Source organism: Tamandua tetradactyla, chromosome 13 (assembly GCF_023851605.1).
Source record: "Tamandua tetradactyla isolate mTamTet1 chromosome 13, mTamTet1.pri, whole genome shotgun sequence".
Lineage (NCBI taxonomy): Eukaryota > Metazoa > Chordata > Mammalia > Pilosa > Myrmecophagidae > Tamandua > Tamandua tetradactyla.
The window spans coordinates 11,534,789-11,555,592 of record NC_135339.1 but is presented as its reverse complement, the minus strand read 5'-3'; the positions used below and the strand labels follow the sequence as shown (position 1 = coordinate 11,555,592).

Here is a 20,804-nt window from a genome sequence, read left to right as displayed (position 1 = left end):
ATAACTACTTCTTTATTTTCATCTACACTAATTAGTAGATGAAATCAGGCTACCATCACATGTCCTGTGAATTCTGCAATAGCCACAAAACTGGTTTCTCTGTCCCACTTAAATACATTCTCTACACTGCAGCCCTAATAGTATTTCTTAAATGAAAATCTCACTTTGTCACTTCTTAAAATTCTCCAGTCATACCCTCCATCCTTGAAATAAAGTCCAAACTCTGAAATATAGCCTAAGTAGTTGTCCATGATGTGGATCTACTTCCATCCTCTCCCCTTACACTCTGTGTTTGAGATATAATAAACTACTTGTGGTTATTTGAATTGACAGGGGCTAGGCAAACTATAGCCATATCTGGCCAGCTGCCTGTTTTTTTCAATGGACGGTAAACTAAGAATGGTATTTACATGTCGAATGATTATACTTTAAATGGTTGTGTAAGTACACACTTAATATCCTCAATTTTGCCTCTTGGCTTGCAAAACCTAAACTAATCACTGTCTGGTCCTTTAACAAAAGTTTTGCTAACCCTGGAATAGACCATGATTTTGCTTCCATGCTCTCACCATCCTGTTCATGCAGAAGATATTTTCCTCTTCCATCTTTTATAGGCCAATTTATGCTTATTCTTGAGATAGTCTTTAACTTGACATTTTTTAGGTTGTCTTTGGCCAATATTTAGATACTTCTCTGAAATGCTTGCATATAGCACTTGAGCATTTACTGTATAATAATGGCACTGTCTACTTGAGAGAGAGACAGGTAACTTGGAGGGTAGGGATTATGTCTTTACATGGGTATCTTCTGTTAATAGAATAGTATCTTGCCTATCTTGATAATTTATATTTGTCAAATTATTGAGGGTGTATTTTGTGGTTGCTCTGTGAAGGGTGGGATCAATCCTGTCCTCATCCAAAATTGGTTCAGATGTCAAGACTGCACCAAGATGATGAAATTTTCTGGGAAGAGCTGGGCAGGAACCCAAAGCTGGTCCAAAAATGACTGGAGTGACAGAAGACTCTTGTTTTTATTGTGATTGGGAGCTGGAGCTGGGATGAGGATTCCTATGCACAGGCTGGGATTGTGTGGTTTGTACTTCCCTGTTGGCACCAAGGGAGGGAGCACCTGGACTTGCTATGGGCTTTTTAGATGGGGGGCAAGAGGGAAGGAGGGAGGCTTGAAATTTGTCAGTGGTCAAACATCAAAAATGGAGTCAGTCGGCTCTATTACAGGGTGAGAGCTGGCTATATTTAATGATATATAAGATGGTAATTGTGTGCCATAGGGAGGTACACTTTTTCCATTCTGAAGGTTATTTTAATTATAAAAGCATTATGTCCTCATTACAGAAAAATAAAAAAGACCATGAAGAAGATAAACACAAACACTTAACTCACATAATAAAAGATTACAATGACTAATCATTTGGTATATAACTTTCCAGATACTTAAATGCATTTTCAATACTAAAGATGGAGTCATATTTTCTTATACTTTGCTTTTTTCTCCGTTTTGCAGTGTGCCTTGAGCATCTTTCCATGTAACTAGATACATTTCTGAAACATTATATAGAATCAGTTTATTGAGGCAAACATGGAAGGTTGTCTTTTTTTCTTCCTTCCCAGTAAATTGTTGCTAACTCTGTTCAAAATCCCTTCTTTTTCCACTGAGTAGAAGACTTTCTTAGTAATTTCTCAAAGTGAAATTATAATTATTCAATGACTTTTGCTTTCATTAGAACACATTCATTCCTGTTCTTTCAGGCTAGTTTCATTTTTTAACCTTTTCATTATAAAACATGGAAAACTAACAAAGCAAATGCAGTTAGTTATTAAAAGTTGAACATGTTTTCGGCAGTAATGACAGTGTCTGTTTCAGTGTCTCCAAGCAAGTCCCCCTCTGGACTTAGAATATAAGGTTTTGTTGCCTTGAATACTGTGCTGTGGCCATAGTTGTTTTATCTGGCATGGAGCACCCATGGCCATCTTGTTTCATACATGTTCAGACAAATATACACGAACACCCAAATGTTTTTATGGAGTGTCTCAGTTTGCCAGGGCTACTATAAGAAATGCCCCAGACTGGTTGTTTTAAACAACAAGAATTATTTGTTTCACTTTTGGAAACTAGAAGTTCAAAATCAACTTGTCAACCAGGCAAAGTCTGGGGGCAGCTTGCTGACAATTAATCTTTTTGGGAAATATGAGTCGATCTCCAACATAGAGGATATGGTTTTTTAATTTTTAATTACAGAAGTAACTTGCTTTTTGCAGAAGTGAGAAAATACAGGTACTATAAATAAAAAGGAGGAAAAAGCCCATAATCCTAAAATAGAGAATTAACCTGTGTGTTTTGGTTTCCTTCCAAATTTTTCAGTGTGTATTATACAATTTTTTTTTATAAAGTACATTACTCTGTATATGCTGTTTTAGAGTTCTGCTTTTTTTTTTTTCAGTTTAATTCTTGGCCTTTTCAGTAGATCATACTGATATTTCCCATTCAAATTCAGTCTTTACTTAACTTCATTGGTCTTATGTCCTTGCCTCCTTTTTCCTAAGATGATAACAAACACCAACCTCATAACTTATTTCATATTTACTATATATACAACAGTCTCAGTAATAATACCAGTATTACTACCCGTAATGTTATTACTGAGAACAGTTTGAGGGTTTCTCTCAGTTTATCTCTGATTATAATGCTATTAACTGAATACACAGTTGCTTTTCAGTTAAGGGATTCAGTGAAGAATGTTTGTTAGAGCAAAAGATTGGAAACAACCCATTCTGATTTTTTTTTCCAGTTAACATCTTTTCATGTCTACATTTTTAATGATATTTATTAAGGTATTTAAATATATTTCTGTTCCATTGTATGACTGTACAATACCTTCTGTTTAACCATGTTTTCTGTTTTTGGGAAACTTAGGCTATTTCTGCTTTTTGCCATTCTGAACAGTGCTGCAATGATCATAATTTTATATGCATTTTGTGAATTTGATTATTTCTGAGGGACACCTTCTTAGAAAAGAAAAAAATTGCCTTTTTAAAAAGCCTTAGCTAAATTTTGACAAATTGGCTTCCAGAAAGTTTTCATGAATCTCTTTCTGCAGTATAGACAAATGCTAGATTTATCTCTCTCATGGTAACTCAGCAATGGTGTTAGCATTCCTTTTAATCATTTACATCCTGCCTCATATTTATTGCCCTTCATTTTTTTAAACTTTTTTTTATTGTGTAGTATAACATATTTACAAAGCAAAGAAAGAAAAAAGCAGTTGTTTTCAAAGCACTCCTCAACAAGTGACTACAGGACAGATCCCAGAGTTTGTCATGGGCTACCATACGGTCCTTTCAGATTTTTCCTTCTTACTGCTCTAGAATATTAGAGACTAGAAGGCTTAAATACTTTTTTATCATCACAATTGACTTTTTTTCCTTCTTTTTTTGTGAACAATAACATATATACAAAAAAGCAATAAATTTCAAAGCACAGCACCACAATTAGTTGTAAAATATATTTCAGACTTTGACGTGGGTTACAGTTTCACAATTTTAGGTTTTTACTTCTCTAAAATACTGGAGACTAAAAGAGATACCAATTTAGTGATTCAGCATTTATATTTATTTGTTACGTCCTATCTTCTGTATATATTTTTGCCATCACCTTTGATCTTTCGTGCCTCTTTTTAGGGTTGTTTAGGCTGCAGTAATTCTAATTTTTGATATCGGAGGGGTCTGTCACTAATATGGGGTAGGGAGATAGAACTATCTGATATTCTGGAGAGGCTGGGCTAAGTTTCAGGACCTATTTGGACCAGGGACTCATCTGGAGGTTGTAGGTTACTGGAAAGTTATTCTACTGCCTGGAACCCCTGTGGGATCTTATATATTGCCCTAGGTGTTCTTTAGTATTGGCTGGAATGGTCCTGGTTGGGAGTTGGCAGGTTATGATAGTTAGCAAGTTCTAATTGAAGCTTGTTAAGAGCAACCTCCAGAGTAGCCTCTCGACTCTGTTGGAACCCTCTCTGTTTATTGCCCTTCATTTTATATTTATTTTGTGAATTATCCATCATGACCTTTGCAAATTCCTTTTCATGTTCAAGTTTTGTTATTTTCTTGTTCTTGTTTTTTCTTGATCTTTTTGGAAGACTGTATTAAGAACATCAAATATGTCATGATGGAAAGAGGTTCTGAGCAATACGTCTTGTCCCAAGTTTAAATAATTAACCGGATTTTTTTATTTTTAATAACAATTATTCTAGTTACTTTTAGTCCTCACGGGTCTGGAAGGAGGGCCTAACAATATAAAAGTGGAAATATTTTGATGAAATACCTGGCATAGAGAACAATTCTCCTTTTACTCATATTATCTATAATAAAGTAGATATTCCCCTGCTTTAGGAGGTTTTCATGGCCATAATCTAGATACAAGTTGTTTAAAAATTTGTGATCTTGTGTTCTGTTATGTACTAAGGAATTGTAATCTCTTATGTACTAAGGAAAGGTCTTATAATATTGAATTAATTCTTGGCCTGCCAATGGGTGGTCGGTCAAACCGAGTTCTTTACCTTAAATCTGGTTTTTGTTTATTCACTTTTTTAGGCATCAGATCAAGAGCCTTTGAATTCAAAGCCCTTCTTCTGTAAGGAGAGGTGATAGCTAGCAAGATTGCAGATAGTCATCAGGGATTTCCTTCATCGATTTGGGTAGTCCCATTCTATTTTAGAGAAAGAAAGAATTAAACTTAAACCAAGGAGGTGGCGGTGGTGCTGCAATAGTGGTAGGGAGTTTGGTACAAAAAAGGAAGTGAGGCACTCACATCATTAAAATCTTATTTCATTATTTTATATCAGTGTCCCAATCCCTAGATATGATAAAACACAGCATACCACATTATATTTGATTAAAGTTTGGGCAATTTTTTACTGTTTTAAGTTATTCACATTTTTAAGGTAATTGTCAAAAGCATGGACTCAGAAGCTATACCTCCTATGTTCATATCATGGTTTGACTGTGTATTTAGGTTCCCTGTGCCTTAATCATCTCTCATATGGGGATTATAATAGATTAAGTAAATGAGTTAATATTTGTAAAGTACTTAGAATAATATCTGGCACATAGTGAATACTATGTGTGTTTTTAAAAATAGGAGATAAAAAATAAATCTTCTGGTAGGGAGAAAGACTAGGAGAAGGGTATTACAAATAGCTTAAAATAAGTAAACCTGTTGAGTCTGTTACTTTTATGTTTAAAATTTAATTTTTATTCTTCACGTTTATTCTTACAACCCAAATGTTGAATAAGTCCAGGTTGATCATATAACGATGTTTTCAAAACTAGTGATTGCACAAGTTCTTTGACCTAGGTTATAGTATTTTTTTTTGTTGCATTGGTTGACAGGATATTCTGAATAATCTTGAATCATGTGACCTTGAAGACGATGACCTTATGCTTGATGTGGATCTGCCTGAGGATGCACCTCTTGAAAATGGTGAGTGGGAACAAGGTTCACCCTCCAGGGGTACAGAGTTAAGCAACTTTACTGTCAGCCCATTTTATCTACAGAATTTCAATCTCAATGGAGGAAGTCTTTTGAGACTGAGAAGTCTTTTCAGATTCTGTCTTAAGTGGATTAAAGCAAGTTTATTTGGAAACATATTTAAGATTTTGTTTGTATGATTTTGTTCATCTAGGTTAAATTCTGTATGACCCCATCCTGTAAAGCAAGGAGTAGATGGAATTTGCCCTTTTTTATGCTGGGTACCTGTCCATTTTTTTCTCCTATTATTTTATTTTGATTTTAAGAAGAAAATAGTTAAAGAAACATTGTTTGGCTTGTAAAACATCACTAAAATTGTGAAGTTGATTAAAAATTATAAAAGAACAGTTGTGAGAAAGTGGTGACATTTAGAATAAATCACTCTACTCTTTTAACCCAATTCTATTCTGTCTCCCTCTTTGGTTCCTAGTAATTGGGAGATGTTGTAGAGGTCTTGGGCTCTTTTACTCCTGCTGACATAAGATTAAGGGCTGGCCAAGTACTGAGACCAGCATAGGGGAAGCCTGTGGGTTAACAGTTGGAATGAGGCTCCCCTTGGAAATAGGAGAGCCTCCAGAAATCTGAGAATTCCCTGAAAGTCAACATTGCCTGGTCTGCAGGCTTCACAGTGACCAAGTTTGAAGTGAAACGGAATGTTTTTCTATACCTGATGCTTGAAGAATAAAAGGATCTTTCAGAGGGGGAGTTGTTTCTCCCACTGCCTCATCGGGATCATAGGAGCCTGCTTGTTCCTGTATCACTAGCTCACATTTGTCATATTAGTCAGTTTTGGTTTTGTTTTTCTGCTGCCAGAATGCTGTATAACAGTCCCTTTGAAAGTCTTGTTGTCTTACAAAATAAACATTTATTTTTCTCATTCATGGATCTGTGGATTAGGTGGGACAGCTCAGGTTTAGGACTGGGGTAAAATCTACAACATGTTTCTTCACTTTGAGCCCAAGACTACCCTGATCCTGCTGTTCTCATTGCGGATGGCACAACTACAACAGGGTGAGCAGAAATATGGATGTAATGTCTCTCAAAATCTTGGTTCAGAACCAGCACACTGTTATATGTCTGCCCACATTTTATTGGCCAGACAATGTCAGATGGCCAGTGGACTGGAATATATACGGTATACCTGGTGAGGTAGACATGCATTCTCATGGCCAAAGGCCTGGATGCATAATTCTATAAAAGAAAAGAGTGAAGAGTTAAGAATAACCATCTAGTATACCATAGCAGTGGAGACTATTGCACTTTCTCATCCTTGTGGTTCTCCTTTTACTTGGGATATTCTAGCACCTAAAACCGAGTCCCAGTGAGTTGAGAAAGGAAAAATAACAGCCTATTTAGAAGGAACCAAAACCAAGCAGAAAGAATAGAGAAAACATGATGCAATAATAATAATGAGGGTACTTAAGGTTCAGTTGCAGCAGAATGCTTTCTGGAGCTATGGAAGAAGATTTCCCAACACAACAGTTCAAAAGATGGAGGAAAATGTGGTGTTTTAGTTTGCTAGCTGCCGGAATGCAATATACCAGAAACGAATGGCTTTTAAAAAGGGGAATTTAATAAGTTGCTAGTGTACAGTTCTGAGGCCGAGAAAATGTCCCAATTAAACAAGTCTATAGAAATGTCCAACAGGCATCCAGGGAAACATACCTTGATTCAAGAAGGCTGATGAAGTTCAGGGTTTCTCTCTCAAGTAACAAGGCACACAGTGAACATGGTCAAGGTCTCTCTTTTGGCTGGAAGGGCATGTGGCGAACAGTGTGTCATCTGCTAGCTTTCTCTCCTGACTTCCTGTTTCATGAAGCTCCCTGGGAGGTGTTTTCCTTCTTCATCTTCAAAGGTTGCTGGCTGCTGGACTCTGCTTCATGGTACTACAGCATTCTCTGCTCTCTCTGAATCTCTTTCATTCACCAAAGTGTTCCCTCTTTTATAAGAGTCCAGAAACTAATCAAGACCCACCCAAATGGGTGGAGATACACCTCCATCTAATCCAGTTTATCAGTCACTCTTGATTAAATCACATCTCCAGGGAGATGATCTAATTACAGTTTCAATAATATAGTACTGAATAGGGATTAGAAGAAACGGCTGCCTTTACAAAATGGGATTAGGATTAAAACATGGTTTCTCTAGGGTACATACATCATTTCAAACCAGCACATATGGTCACTCTCAAAATTGAATTAGTGGTGTGCAGGAACCTGGAAAAATACTGTAGAGCACAGAGAAAAATACAAAGCATTAAAAATTATGGGAACAAATATGAAACTAGATAATCCAAGAAATTTAACATGTGAATAGAGGAAGCAGAAAGATGATAGGATGGTAGGTCACAGTTAAATAATAGAAGCAAGTTTCTCTGAATTGAGGAATAATCTGAGTCTATGTATTGAAATGGATCACCAAATTCCAAGCTGTATTTATGTGGAAAGGCACATAGACAGAAATTCAGTGGTAAAATATTCTTCAATAACTTCTTTGAACCTCTTTGAATATTTAGCTCTTGGAGTATAATTAGTGTCAGGATCTTCATGAGGGTGGTCTATCTGTTAAAGCAGCCAGGGTTTTTCCTTTAGTTTCCATGTTACTCCTTTTTGTGTGAGTTCCTACTTTTAAAATAACCGCTTCCTTGGGAAGTATTAAAACACTGAGAAGTTCTTTAATCTAGACACCATTCTTGAAAGGCTTCATGCTTAGTTCAAGAAATTGCATTATTTCCAAAGCATTCCAAAATCATGAACTAGCAGATTTTGCCTCTGGAAAGGGATCATATTCAAGAGGTGAGTTGAGATCTGTTACAGCTTATCCAGTCTGATAGTCCCATGTTTAAGCCTTAATATAAAGCCCATCATCAGTAAACAGGTTTAATTCTGGGTTTCTAATAAATGTTAGACTATAGATAGCTTGCCAATAGGAGATGTTACACATTTATGAATTTCCTTTTCTTCAGGTATTGGAAGAGCATAGTAGGATTTAAAGTAGCAGAATATAAAGTAGTCATGACCTGTTTAAGAGAAAAAGTACTAGACTTCATAGGAAGTAAGATATGTGCTAAAAAATGTGTGTTTTCAGTGAGCAACAGTAATTGAATAGATACAGGACCATTAAGTTTAAAGAAGACCCTAAAACAAAGTTGGCATAGGCTATCGCTAGTCTAGCTGCTATAGCTGTTGCCTTTAGACAGGGTGGGTAAGCTTTTGCCACTGGACGAAACGAGGGACTGTAGTAAGTTTCTATGATTCCCATATGGAATTGAATCAGAATACCAAGGCCTTGTCCAGCTCTCTTATGTTGGGGTAGATAGAAAGGTTTATGATCATTGGGTATACTCAGAGTAGGAGGTGTCCTAGGAGCCAGTGAGAATTTTGTCGTAGTTACTGTTCCTGGGAAGTGATAAGGACTGATAGTGTGAAGAAGTAAGGGATTTACTTTCTTCAATAAATCACAAAGTTAATGCATTTTACTTTGACAGAATTATAACAACCTCTCTTTGGAATCCTAAAACCCTTTCTTAGCTAAAACAAGAAGTGGAGAGATGGAATAAGTCTTAGAGTCTGCCTTATCTTTAGCACATAACAGAAAGTTATCCACATAAGAGTAGCATCACAGGGAAATTTAAAGTTTGAGGTCCTGGTTGGGGACTCATGAAAATTAAGAGGGAACTTCTAGGACATAGCAACAGTCAACATATATTAGAGGAGGTAAACATGTATTGACTATTTTGATCTAAAGGGACACTGAAGAAGCAGAACATACATCTAAAATATGTAGCTTCTGGAGGCATCGATGATAAAATAGTATTTAACTTTCGTTACTATAGGGAAGTGGAAAATGACTGTGTAATTCGTAGCCTCAAGATCCTGAATGACTATACCCACCCATTGAATTGTTTTGTTTTATTTTCTAGAAGTTTATTGATCAGTAAGTGGACCGTATCTGTTTATTTGACATTTCTAAACAATGTTATAAAGAAAATAATAAAAGCAAAGTGTATTAACTGCATGGGTTAATTGACATGTAATCTTATAGATTGAAGTAAGCTTGCATTTACCTGAATAAACTCAGTGATCATCTGCTGTAAGGATGTTGTTCTTCTGCCTCATTCCATGCAGGGAAAAAACAGTGAAATTCTTTCCTTATCTTCAAATTTTCTCTGGGCATAATGAAAAAGTGTAACTGTGCAAGGTGGAAAGAAAGGTCCAGATAGTACCCACTCAGGCTGACTCAGATCGTTACACCCTGCCCTAGGTAGTGAACTCAAGACATTCCTAGTGCAGCCAGGAGGTGGCTCCCCTAGAAAGCTCAGCAGAGGACCTGGAAAGGGCTGTAGTCAGGAGCAGCGGGTGGGGCTCTCTAGAGGCTGCTCTGGGGCCTGGTGAAGAACAGGAAATATTTTGCTTCTCTTCAAATGCTCTCTGACCTGCCTGGACATCCAGCCCCACATTATATAAATAGAACTGCTAACAGCTCTCTCAAGAAGGCCCACAAACTTGTGGGTAGAACCACAGGCCCAAATCCAAAGATACTATTGCTGCAAAATAGTAGGTAGTTAAAAAGAGAAATGAGTCCAGCCCTGGAGAAATGAAAGCCCTACTCAGTGAAGAGTCATTCCACCCCAACTTTCTTCTTCTCCCCAGGCCATCCAAGTGTGCAGTGAGTTTAGACTTTTGAGACAAAAGAATTGATGTATGATGCTGGGCTGGAGCATGAAGCAGAGAGTTTAAGCATGTCTTAACAGTATAACACCCTTTTAGAAGATTGGTTCAGGAGGGCCTTGTTAGCAGGCTTGTAGTTAGGAAGTTGACTTTGGGAGGAACAGGCTGAAGTTTCACCCACTGAATTTTTTTGACTAAGTAGATAGTACAGTTTTAGTCCTTATACGACTTAATGAGTCTTTTATTTTGCTTTTGACTATTAGCATAATAAACTTACCTTCTGTTCTTTGAGGGTATTATTGCAAGTTTGAATAGAGGTTTTAATAGGTCATCTGACTCTTGAAGGGTTCAACTCCAATGATTCTGCCACTATCAGTAGATTTTTGCCCATAAGAAGTTTGGCAGCTCTCTGAGATCTTCAGTTTGGATTTGATTAAATATTGTCACCTATGGCCTCATTATAAATGAGTCCTTGGGGATTTCAAGGAAGAAGTCATTAGGAGAGCATTTATCTGGCGGTTACCATTTGTATGGTGCATCTTTCCCAGTTAACGTATGTGGTAGCAAAGATGGGGGAAAATATTTGTAGGTCAAATATTTCTTAGACAAGTATGGGCTAGGACTTGTGGACTGGTGGACTGTCAAAGGGTTATTGGAGATACCCACACCTGAGTGTTCTATTGATTCCGAGGGGGAGGTTATATAATAGTAATTGATTTTAATGTTATGTAATAATAATAGGTATAGAAATTTGCAACGTTGTCCTTTAATGTTAGGGAAATTATTCTTTGAATTTAAGGGTAAAATAGGACATTGGACACCTGATTCCTCCTCAGGACACTTTTCCCATTTTGTTTCTTATCTAATGCAGCGTGATTGTTTTTCCAGTGTCCTTTCTCTTTATAGCATCTATGAGTATGTTAAGAGACCCCTTCCCCCAGTGTTGAATTGGCTTGGGTTGAGGGCATCAAGACTTGTTTTATCTGAAGGCCATCATTTTATTCTGAGTCTGCCTTTGTCCTGAGGTTCTTTCAAAAATTTCAAGCTTCAGGAGCTCTGGCAATGAGGCTTTTCCCCCTACTTCTACATTAAGGTTTCTCACAAAATGTGAGAGAGAAGGGATCACATCTATTTCAGAATCTACTCCTGAATACAATCCCTGAAGTATCCCATGGCTTTATCTTTTCTTTGCATACAAGTCTGAATCAGAGTCCAATCAGTGCCCACAGGAAGGAATTTGGTAACAGCCTTTAAAAGACCTTTTTCTAACCCATTCTGGTTTCCAGTGCAGTCAGTCCAGAGTTTTAAGGCACCTTCACGTTCTTCATATTTTGCTTCTTCCATCCTGTTTTTGCATCTGAGGTTTCTACTAAAGTATGAACTAATTGGTATAGATCTGGGAGCCCTGGATTATAAATTCCTTAAGCTATTCTAAATTCCTCTGCAAATTTCTCCTGATCTTCTTTAGATCTTAGAAAGTATTTGGATTTGGCTATGGCTCTCAGTAGCCAGGGCTTAAAAATCAGCCTTAAGGGTTTCCTGTTCTGAAGGAGATTTAACTTGAAGAGGCATTGGACTTTCAAGATTTCTGGTTAGTTTTAGGAGAAAGGGAATAGACCAGAGGGAGAGATGGGGTAGAGGGAAATGGAGAAGCACAGAATGGAAAAGAAGAAATTTAGGAGAAAAGCTTTTAGGTTTAAATTGTGATTTGGGAAGATCTAAAATAGGGCTTGTTTTAATACTTTTATCTTTTTGTTTGACCTTGTTCAAGAAATCTCTTAAGGAAGCAATTTTAGAAGCTGGATTTCTCTTGGTAAACCACTTGATGTTTGAGATTTGCTTCCTTTTTGTTCAGAGAGGCCTTTCAAATGAACAGTTTTATAGATCAGAGGCACAGTTGTGTTGCTTTATTCTCTTGCTCAAGGACTTCTAATGGCCACTCATTGCCTTCAGATTAAACTGGCATTCAACACATTTATATCCGGTTCATGAATTTCTATGTTGTATACCTTCTTCCACATTCTGTTACTCCTCTACCCATATCCTGTTTTAGAATTTTCACTGTTGAAAAAAGATGTCTTTCTAATTATCTACTTGCTTCCTATGTTCCATTGCACTTACTCCATATTATGTTTTCTAAACACATTTTTGCTAAGTTATTTGTTGAGATTAGTTATGTAAGATCAGTAGATTGTTCTTGACTGCTTTCTACTTAATTTTCTTCTGAAAATTTATCCTTCTATTTCAGTACTAATTGTGTTTAGCAGTAACAAAGTTTATGATTTTTTTTTTACATGAACTTTTTTCCTTTCAAGCCAAGTGTCTAATAGCTTTCTTGGTAATGTTTGTCACAGATGAATATACTCCCTGTGTTTTCCATTACCTTCTCAGACCTTAATATTATAAGAGAAATAATTCAGGTTACTTTATCATATTTTGTTCCTTTATCCAATCAGAAGAAAAGGGTATGGAGTTGTTAGACCTCTGTGTCCACATACCACATGCCTTTCAGGTTAGCTATCTTAGATCCCCTTTCTCTCTCCATGGCATGAAAGTCCTGATGTTGTCTCTGCCTTTACTCCTATGCGCAAACTACTGAAGTTTGCTAACTTTAACCTTTGAAGTAGGAGACTTCAGAAAGTCTATATTCAGTTTTGAGCAGGGGTCCTCTAGCACAGTTAGGGAAAGATCTGACCTGCATATAGTTTGGCCAGACATTAGATTAAACAGTTATTGAATTGGCATACCTTTAAGTTTACCAGTACCCTTTCTTTTGTTTGTCACAGGCCTCATTGTTCCCTTGTGGCATTATAGATTCAGAGAGACTTATTTTCTGCCTTAGTCTTGTTTATCCTGTTACTCCATTTATCAGCTTCTGGTAACTAGTTTTGATTTCTGTCCATCTTGTTTACTTTCTATCTTCTTTTCTCTATTATTTCTTTCATCCTATTTCAGGGAACCTTCAAAGTTTTCTAAGAAACCATCACCAATATTATTTCATATTACCTTCTTAGCAGTGAGAGATATTTTAAAGTCTATGGAACATGTGATTGATGGGTGGGTGCCTCAGGTAGGAATATAAGCAGGGCACTTTCCTGCAGAGCCTTGGACCAGTCCTAGAGTTTAAGCTCCTCCTGTCTCAATTCAAATTTTAGTCCTTTGTGGTCAGGGCAGATGTTTGTGTCACATGTTTACTTGCTGTTGTGCCCATGGTTGAATTCAAGTTTCACTAAAGATGCTTTAATTTGGAGCCTGTAGTGTAGTGAGTGCAAAAGTAGCACACTGATTTTTGCATTGTGATACCCACAGTATTTAACCAATTTCCTGGTCTATTTGCTAGTTTCATTGCTTCTAGTTAGTCTGTGTGCATTGTTATCCCAAGAACATAAAAAATTCTTATTATGAAAAAATTTCCTGCTTTGGGAGCAAGTGGAATTTTTCCTTCCTGAATTAAATGGAAATATGTTATTCTTCAGCTGTAAAGAGTCACTTAAACTAAGGTACCATTTTAATGCCATGTGAAAATACTTAAGAGGCTTAACTGAATCCATGGATATAGTACAAATACGAATTTATAAATGATACTGCTAAAGGGACTGAGCTTGAAGCTATTTTAACCAGTTTTTCTATTTCTTTTTCAATGTCATTTCTACTCCTAATTTTTTGGCATAATAGTTATGTGCCTTTTTTACCTAACAGTCAGAGTCTCTATGATTGAACTTAAATAAAGTCTTGATATATCCAAGTAAGATGACAAGAAATTGTTTGAAATAATTTCAAATATAAGTCTTCTTTAAAACGTTATTGTTGGATCCACCTAAAATGTATAGGTTTTTCTCTGAAAATTGACTCTTCTAATGAATGTAAACAAAACATTAACATTTTTGTGTATTTAGAGAATATACATGAAAATGAGTTGAGTGGATATGAGAATTGAACATAGACAATTTAACTATATCTTTTTTTGGGGGTGGGGGAGTTTCCTTTCATCGGTATACCAAAATGAATCTCTCTCCACATATCTATTACAAAGTGTTGGGTTAAAGTGAAAGATTAGAGTCATGTAAATAAATGACGTATATAAATATATTTTTTATAGGAGATTGCATTGCTTCTAAAGCTTTTTCTCACAAGAAATTGAGAACGTGCAGGGCTTGAACTTTCTCATGCAATAATTCTCAGACCAGAGAAGCTTTTCCTGTTCTGTACCCTGGGTTAGTATTTGGTTGTATTTTTAGCAACAGTTCTAACTCAGTAGCTATGTAACCAGTGAGCGAAGATGGAGTCACAGGGTACACTGGGCTTGCTTCCCACAGGGAGGGCTGAGAGCTGGGCAGGAAGGAAGGCCTGTTTGCCAGAGCCTTGTATGCAACTATGTCTGAGTAGGCAGCCGAGTAGCACAATGTCTCCCTTGTATAAAGTAACTCTCTTAGCGAGTGCCCAGAGATGTGAGGAAAAAGTGTTTGGGTAAGTGAAGAAGTCTGGGGTGTTTCAGAAAGATTCTTTTCATGTTTTTGTGGTATGTGGATTTCAGGGAGTGTACTATTTGTTGGAGCAAAGTATTGGCTTTGTTTTCAGTGGCATTCTAGACTTTTCGAACAAGGTTTACTGTAGGCACATTGAAGCGTCTTTCTAAAAAATGTGAGCTTAATTAAAAATATGATTTATTTTTATTGAAAAGTTAATGTATTTCTTGAAATCAGTGGAATTTAATTGTGACATTCATTCTTTTAGGAATAAGTTCTTTGCTAGATTTAAAATCTCCTTTTCCTCATCATTTTCACTGTGAAATCAGAACCAACTAGTGATAGCAGTGAAAAGCACTGAAAAAACTGATTATTGGTGTTTAAAATGTTTAGCATTGATAATTTAAGGGTACTTCATGTGTTTTAAAACAATGAGGCAGTTGTTTACTTAAACAATTGAGATCTAAGTTTTATAATTTACTTCAGTTTGCCTAATAGAAAGTTCAGTTTTCACCAAAAGATCATTTTTGTCCTGCAAATCTTGATTTTATGATCAGCTAAGAAAAATAACTGGTATTTTTAGATATTACTTTTCTGTTTTCAGCAGCATCAAATTATCAAGCTACACATAGTTAACGTTAATACAGTGTGTACGTGTTGATAGTGTTTTGCTTTTAAATCTGTCTAGTGGAGCATGACAATATGAACCGCTTTGACCGGTCAGACAGAAATGTCCGGCAGTCTCAGGAAGGATTTTGGAAAAGGCCACCCCAGCGGTGGAGTGCACAGGAGCATTACCACCTCAGCCATCCTGACCACTATCATCACCACGGAAAAAGTGACCTGAGCAGGTGAGTTCTAACTTATATTTCATTTTCTAAGTGTCTGATTAATTTTGACTCATAATGTTCCCTGAAAAAAAATTTTTGCCTGGTTTCTAGAGGTACCAAAAACATTTATTTCTATATAGAACTAATTAGAATAATACATGTTTTCTTTTTGGCCTAAATCCTTTTTCATTAATTTCATCATCAATATAAGTATTTATTTATAGCTGGTATTTGGATATTCAGTTGTGGTGTGATTTTCTGATTTGCATTTGGAAAAGATTAAGTGTTGACTTTGTTAAAGTTTATAATGTTTCTAAATGATGTGTAATATTGGCTCCACAGAATTTGTCTTCTTTTGCTAATGTGCTAAGTTGAAATTTTAAAATTCTCAAGAACTATTAGAAATAGGAGGGTACCATGCAATGTGAGACATCTTTTCATTTTTAAAGTGTAGGGTAGCCTACATTTGATCAGAACTTGTACGAAAATGGGGCTCTGTAGTCATTCAAACCTGGTATCAAAACCTGCCCTGGGGGGTACAAGGGTAGTTCAATAGTAGAATTCTCCCCTGCCACACAGAAGACCTGGGTTCGATTACTGGCCTGTGCACTTTCCCCTTACAAAAAAAAAGTCAACACATGGTACTGCAATAAAGGGATAGTCACATGGAAAAAAGAATGAAATGTGACTCCCCACCATACAGCATAGAAAACAAAACCCTGCCCTTACTATGATAGAGGGAAGTACCTGAAGTTGTTTAACTGTGTTCCAGTAGCCTTGATTCTTGAAGACAATTATATAACTATATAACTTTTAAATGTGACTGTGTGATTGTAAAAACTGTGCCTGATGTTCCTATTAGGACAGATGAGTAAAAAAAATAAGAAAACTAAATAAATAAATAATGGGGAGAAGAGGATAAAAGGAGTAAAAAAAATTGGGTTGATTGAAATGCTAGTAGTTAATGAGAGGGAGGCCTAAGAGGTATGAAATGTATGAATTTTTTCTTTTTTCTTTTTATTTCTTTTTTGGAGTGATGCAGATGTTCTAAAAATGATCATGGTGATGCATAAAAACTATGTGATGATATTGTGAATCACTGATTGTTACTATAGATGGACTGTGTGTGTGTGAAGATTTCTCAATAAAAATTTAAAAAAGATAATAGTATTAACTATAAAAAACAAACAGAAAAAGAAAAAAAAAAACTGGCCTGGTACAAATTAGTTTTGCAAGCTTAGATAACTTATTTAACCCCTCTCTACTTCAGTTTTCCATTTATAAAATATAGTTAATCATGCCTTTCTGTGATCAGGGTAAAAGTACCTGGAGCAGTATTTGCCTTAGAGTGGGCACCCAATGAGAGTTGTTGTTATTGTTAATATATTCTTTTTGGTCCCCATCTCATTCCACAAGGGACTTGAGACCATTTTGGAATGCATTTACAATACAAATAACAGAATAGGGATAAAGAGGAAATAATGAAAGGAGAATAATAGTTAGATATAAGATTGTCATACAGGAATATATAACATATGACACTGTATAATTCCTGAAGTAAGATAAAAGAAATTTGGCTCTAAGATACTGTTCTAGTTTGCTATCTGCCAGAATGCAATATGCCAGAAACAGAGTGGCTTTTAACAAGGGGAATTTAATCAGTTGTTAGTTTACAGTTCTAAGGCTGAGAAAATGTCCTAATTAAACAAGTCTGTAGAAATGTCCAATCGCAGGCATCCAGGAAATGACACCTTGGTTCAAGAAGGCCGATGAAGTTCAGGGTTTCTCTCTCATTCTGGAAAGGCATATGGTGAACACGATCAGGGCTTCTTTCTCAGCTGGAAGGGCACATGGTGAACACGGCATCATCAGCTAGCTTTCTCTCCTGGCTTCCTGTTTCGTGAAGCTCCCTGGGAGGCGTTTTCTTTCATCTCCAAAGGTCACGGGCTCGTCAACTCTCTGCTTTGTGGTGCTGCACCATTCTCAGCTCTCTTCGAATCCCCTTTCTCCAAAATGTTTCCTCTTTTTAGAACTCCATGGGTGGAGACATGTCGTTACCTAATCCAGCTTAACAACCACTCTTGATTTAATCACATCTCCAGGGAGATGATCTGACTATAGTTTCAAACATACAGTATTGAATGGGGATTATTCTGCCATTACAAAATGGGATTTTGATTAAAACATGACTTTTCTAGGGGACATACATCCTTTCAAACCAGCACAGATACCCTGCAGCAAAAGCAAAGACCAGAACAGAACTTGATCCATTACTAGATTTACATTGTGCATAAGATAAAGGATGTTTCTCCTGAATTGATTTGCCTTTATGAAAAAGAAACCTAAGAGAATTGCTTGCATGAGTTCTCACAAGGAGAATAGATTATAGCAGAATTATCATCTATGCATTTTAAGGTAAAGAGTAGCAAATTTCAGCTTTGTTACACTGTTAGTCAGACTGCCCAAAATGAAATGAATCGCCTTGGAGTCATCATCTCTATCTCTGGCTCTTCAGTCTAGTTGTTTTATTCATTGTTGAAAATGAGGCATTGCAGTCCTAACTGTAATTGCTGAATTGTCCATTTCTTCCTTCTTTTCAGTCAGGTTTTGCGTCTTATAATTTCATGCTCTGTTATTGGATGCTTATATGTTTATAATTGTTCATATCTTCCTGAGGGACTTTTATACTTTTTATCAGTATAAAATGTCCCTTCTATATCTTTATGAATATTTTTTGTTTTAAAGTTTATATTGTCTGACCTTAGTATACTGACTATACTCCAACTTTTTTTGGTTGCTGTCGGCATGATTTTTTTTTTGAATCTGAAGTGTATCTTTTATAGACAGCATACAGTTGGATCGATTTTTTTATCCAATTTGACAATCTCTACCTTTAAATTGGATTGTTTAATCCATTCATATTTCATGTTATTATGGGATATATAATTTATAATATATTATACATTTTATTTTATCATTTTAATGTACTATCTTAAAGGCATATGTACTATCTTAAAGGCATTGTTTAGTCCTATTATAAAAAAGAACGCATTTAACTTTAAACTTGTTCATGCCCACACTCATCTAGCCAGAGAATCTCCCTTTTCTACACCTACTGACTTCCAGAGAACACAGTCTGTAAAATGTCCTCAGCTTTTTTGACAGTTGTCTTATCAGCCTCAGCTTGATCATTCCAGAGATAGAGTGGACGACCCCAAGGTGATTTATTTCATTTTAGGCAGTCTGACTAAGAGTCTAATTAAAATTTGCTGCTCTTTACCTTAAAATGCATAGATGATAATTCTGCTATTTAGAAGCAGAGATCACATCTTATTCCAACAAATGACTCTGTAACCAACTTAGTTGTTCTCTGAAAATATCAGACCCTTTCACACATGCTCTTTTATCCACCTGGTATACTCAAACCATCTCCTACAGAAACTGCTCCTCTGAAATCTCTGTAGTCATAGAGTCATACTTTTAGAATCAGTTCAATAATAATTTCCATTACACAACACTATCTCTAGATGAAAACTCCAGTACATGCTCCTGGAGTTATTTATAAATCACTTTATTGAAACACCCATCATCACCATTAATGCTGCACTGTAACTGTCTATATCCTTCTCTTCTGTGGGCCCTGAGCATCCCAGCAGTAGGAAGCATATATTGCCCACCTTTGTATGGGCTGGAAGAGGCCCCTGCATCTTATACCTAACTTAAATGCAATTATTCTTGCTAAGTTCATATGCTGCAGAATTCTTTTTATTTATTAAGGTTTTTTAGTGAATTAGCATATGTTCTACCACAGAGAATGGACAATGTGTACTTAAAAAGAATGTATATTTTATTGTCAGAAGTTAGAGTTTGTACAGATGTCTGATTTATAAATCAGAAGATCAATAAGGAAATAGAAGGCTAGAGCAGTTTTGTTGGTTTTTGCTTACTGTATACTGGGACTCTGTCATTAAGTTGTTTACTCTTTACATAACAAACTTTTCCATCTTTTTGCTTTTAACCTATTTGTGTCCTTGGATCTAACCTATGTCACTTGTGGATAGCATATAATTTTCAAATTTATTTTGTTAATGGTTTTCTTGGGGATTACCATTAACATCATAATTTAAAACAATCTAATTTGGATTAATTCAGTCTTCATTTCAGTGCTCTACAAAATCTTTGGTTGATTTTGCTCCATGTCCTTTTCCTCCTTCTGCTGTTCTTGTTATAAAATTAATTGTTTTTGCATTATAAGCCCATCAACATGGTTTTATAATTTTTGTTTTCTGTTGTTGTCTTTTAAATTCGGTGAGAGAAGAAAAGAGTTACCATCTTAAGTACATATATACTATGCTTTATAATTACCTATGTGCTTACCTTTGTTGGTGTTTTTTATTCATGTCAATTGAGTTATTGTGTAGTGTTCTTTCATTTCAGTCTGAAGTAAGATCTGCTACTGAAAAACTCTCACAGTTTTTGTTCATTGGGGGATGTCTTACTCTCCCCTCCTTTAATGGATAGGTTTATTGGAATAGAATCTTGGTTTATAGTCTCTTCAGCATTTTGAATATGTAATTCTACTATCTCTTGGCTTCCATGCTTTCTAATGAGAAATCAGTTGCTCATCTCATTGAGCAATTCTTTCAGGCATCCAGTGACTTTTCTTCTTGCTTATTTTAGGTTTCTTACTTTGTCTTTATCTTTCAGCAGTTTGATTATGATGTATTTAAGTATACATCTCTTAGATTTTATATTATTTGGAGTTTGTTGAGCTTCTTGGATATGTAAGTTAATGTTTTTCATCAAATTTGTGAACTTGTTAGCCATTATTTTGTCTTTAAATATTCTTCCTGTCTCTTTCTCACTCCCTTGCTCTCTCTCTCCTTCTGGATTCCCATCATGGACTCTAAGTGATGGTGTCCCACAGGTAATTGAGGCTTTGTTCAGTTTTCTTCATTCTTTTTATCTTGCCCTCTGACTGAATAATGTAAATTGATCTATCACCTTTTTTTCTTGTCCTCTGAATAATGTAAATTGACCTATCACCATGATCACCTATTATTTTATTCTGCCAAATCAAATTTCATTTTGAAGCCTTGAATGAATGTTTTATTTGTTATTGTACTTTTCAAATCCAGATTTTCTATTTGGTTCTTTACAGTCTCTCTTTATTGACCTTCTCTTGTTTGGTAAGATATCATTCTTATTCTTCCTTTCATTCTTTATCCATGATTTCCTTTAGTTCTTTGAACATACTTATCTGATTTAATATTTTTGTCTAGTAATCCAACATT

The 20,804-nt window shown here is 35.9% G+C and overlaps 1 protein-coding gene across 10 annotated transcripts in view; it reads left to right on the top strand.

The window, feature by feature from the left end:
* Positions 1-20,804, top strand: part of CCSER2 (coiled-coil serine rich protein 2) — a 226,441-nt gene that overhangs the window by 91,028 nt on the left and 114,609 nt on the right. For 8 of the 10 annotated variants that reach the window (XM_077124712.1, XM_077124711.1, XM_077124710.1 and 5 more), the window contains 2 exons: positions 5,406-5,496; positions 15,369-15,531. In XM_077124712.1, coding sequence (XP_076980827.1) covers positions 5,406-5,496; positions 15,369-15,531 — 254 coding nt within the window. Of the gene's footprint in view, positions 1-4,607; positions 4,712-5,405; positions 5,497-14,550; positions 14,682-15,368; positions 15,532-20,804 lie in introns of those variants that run through there. The other 2 variants (XM_077124719.1, XM_077124720.1) reach the window with 2 other exon arrangements.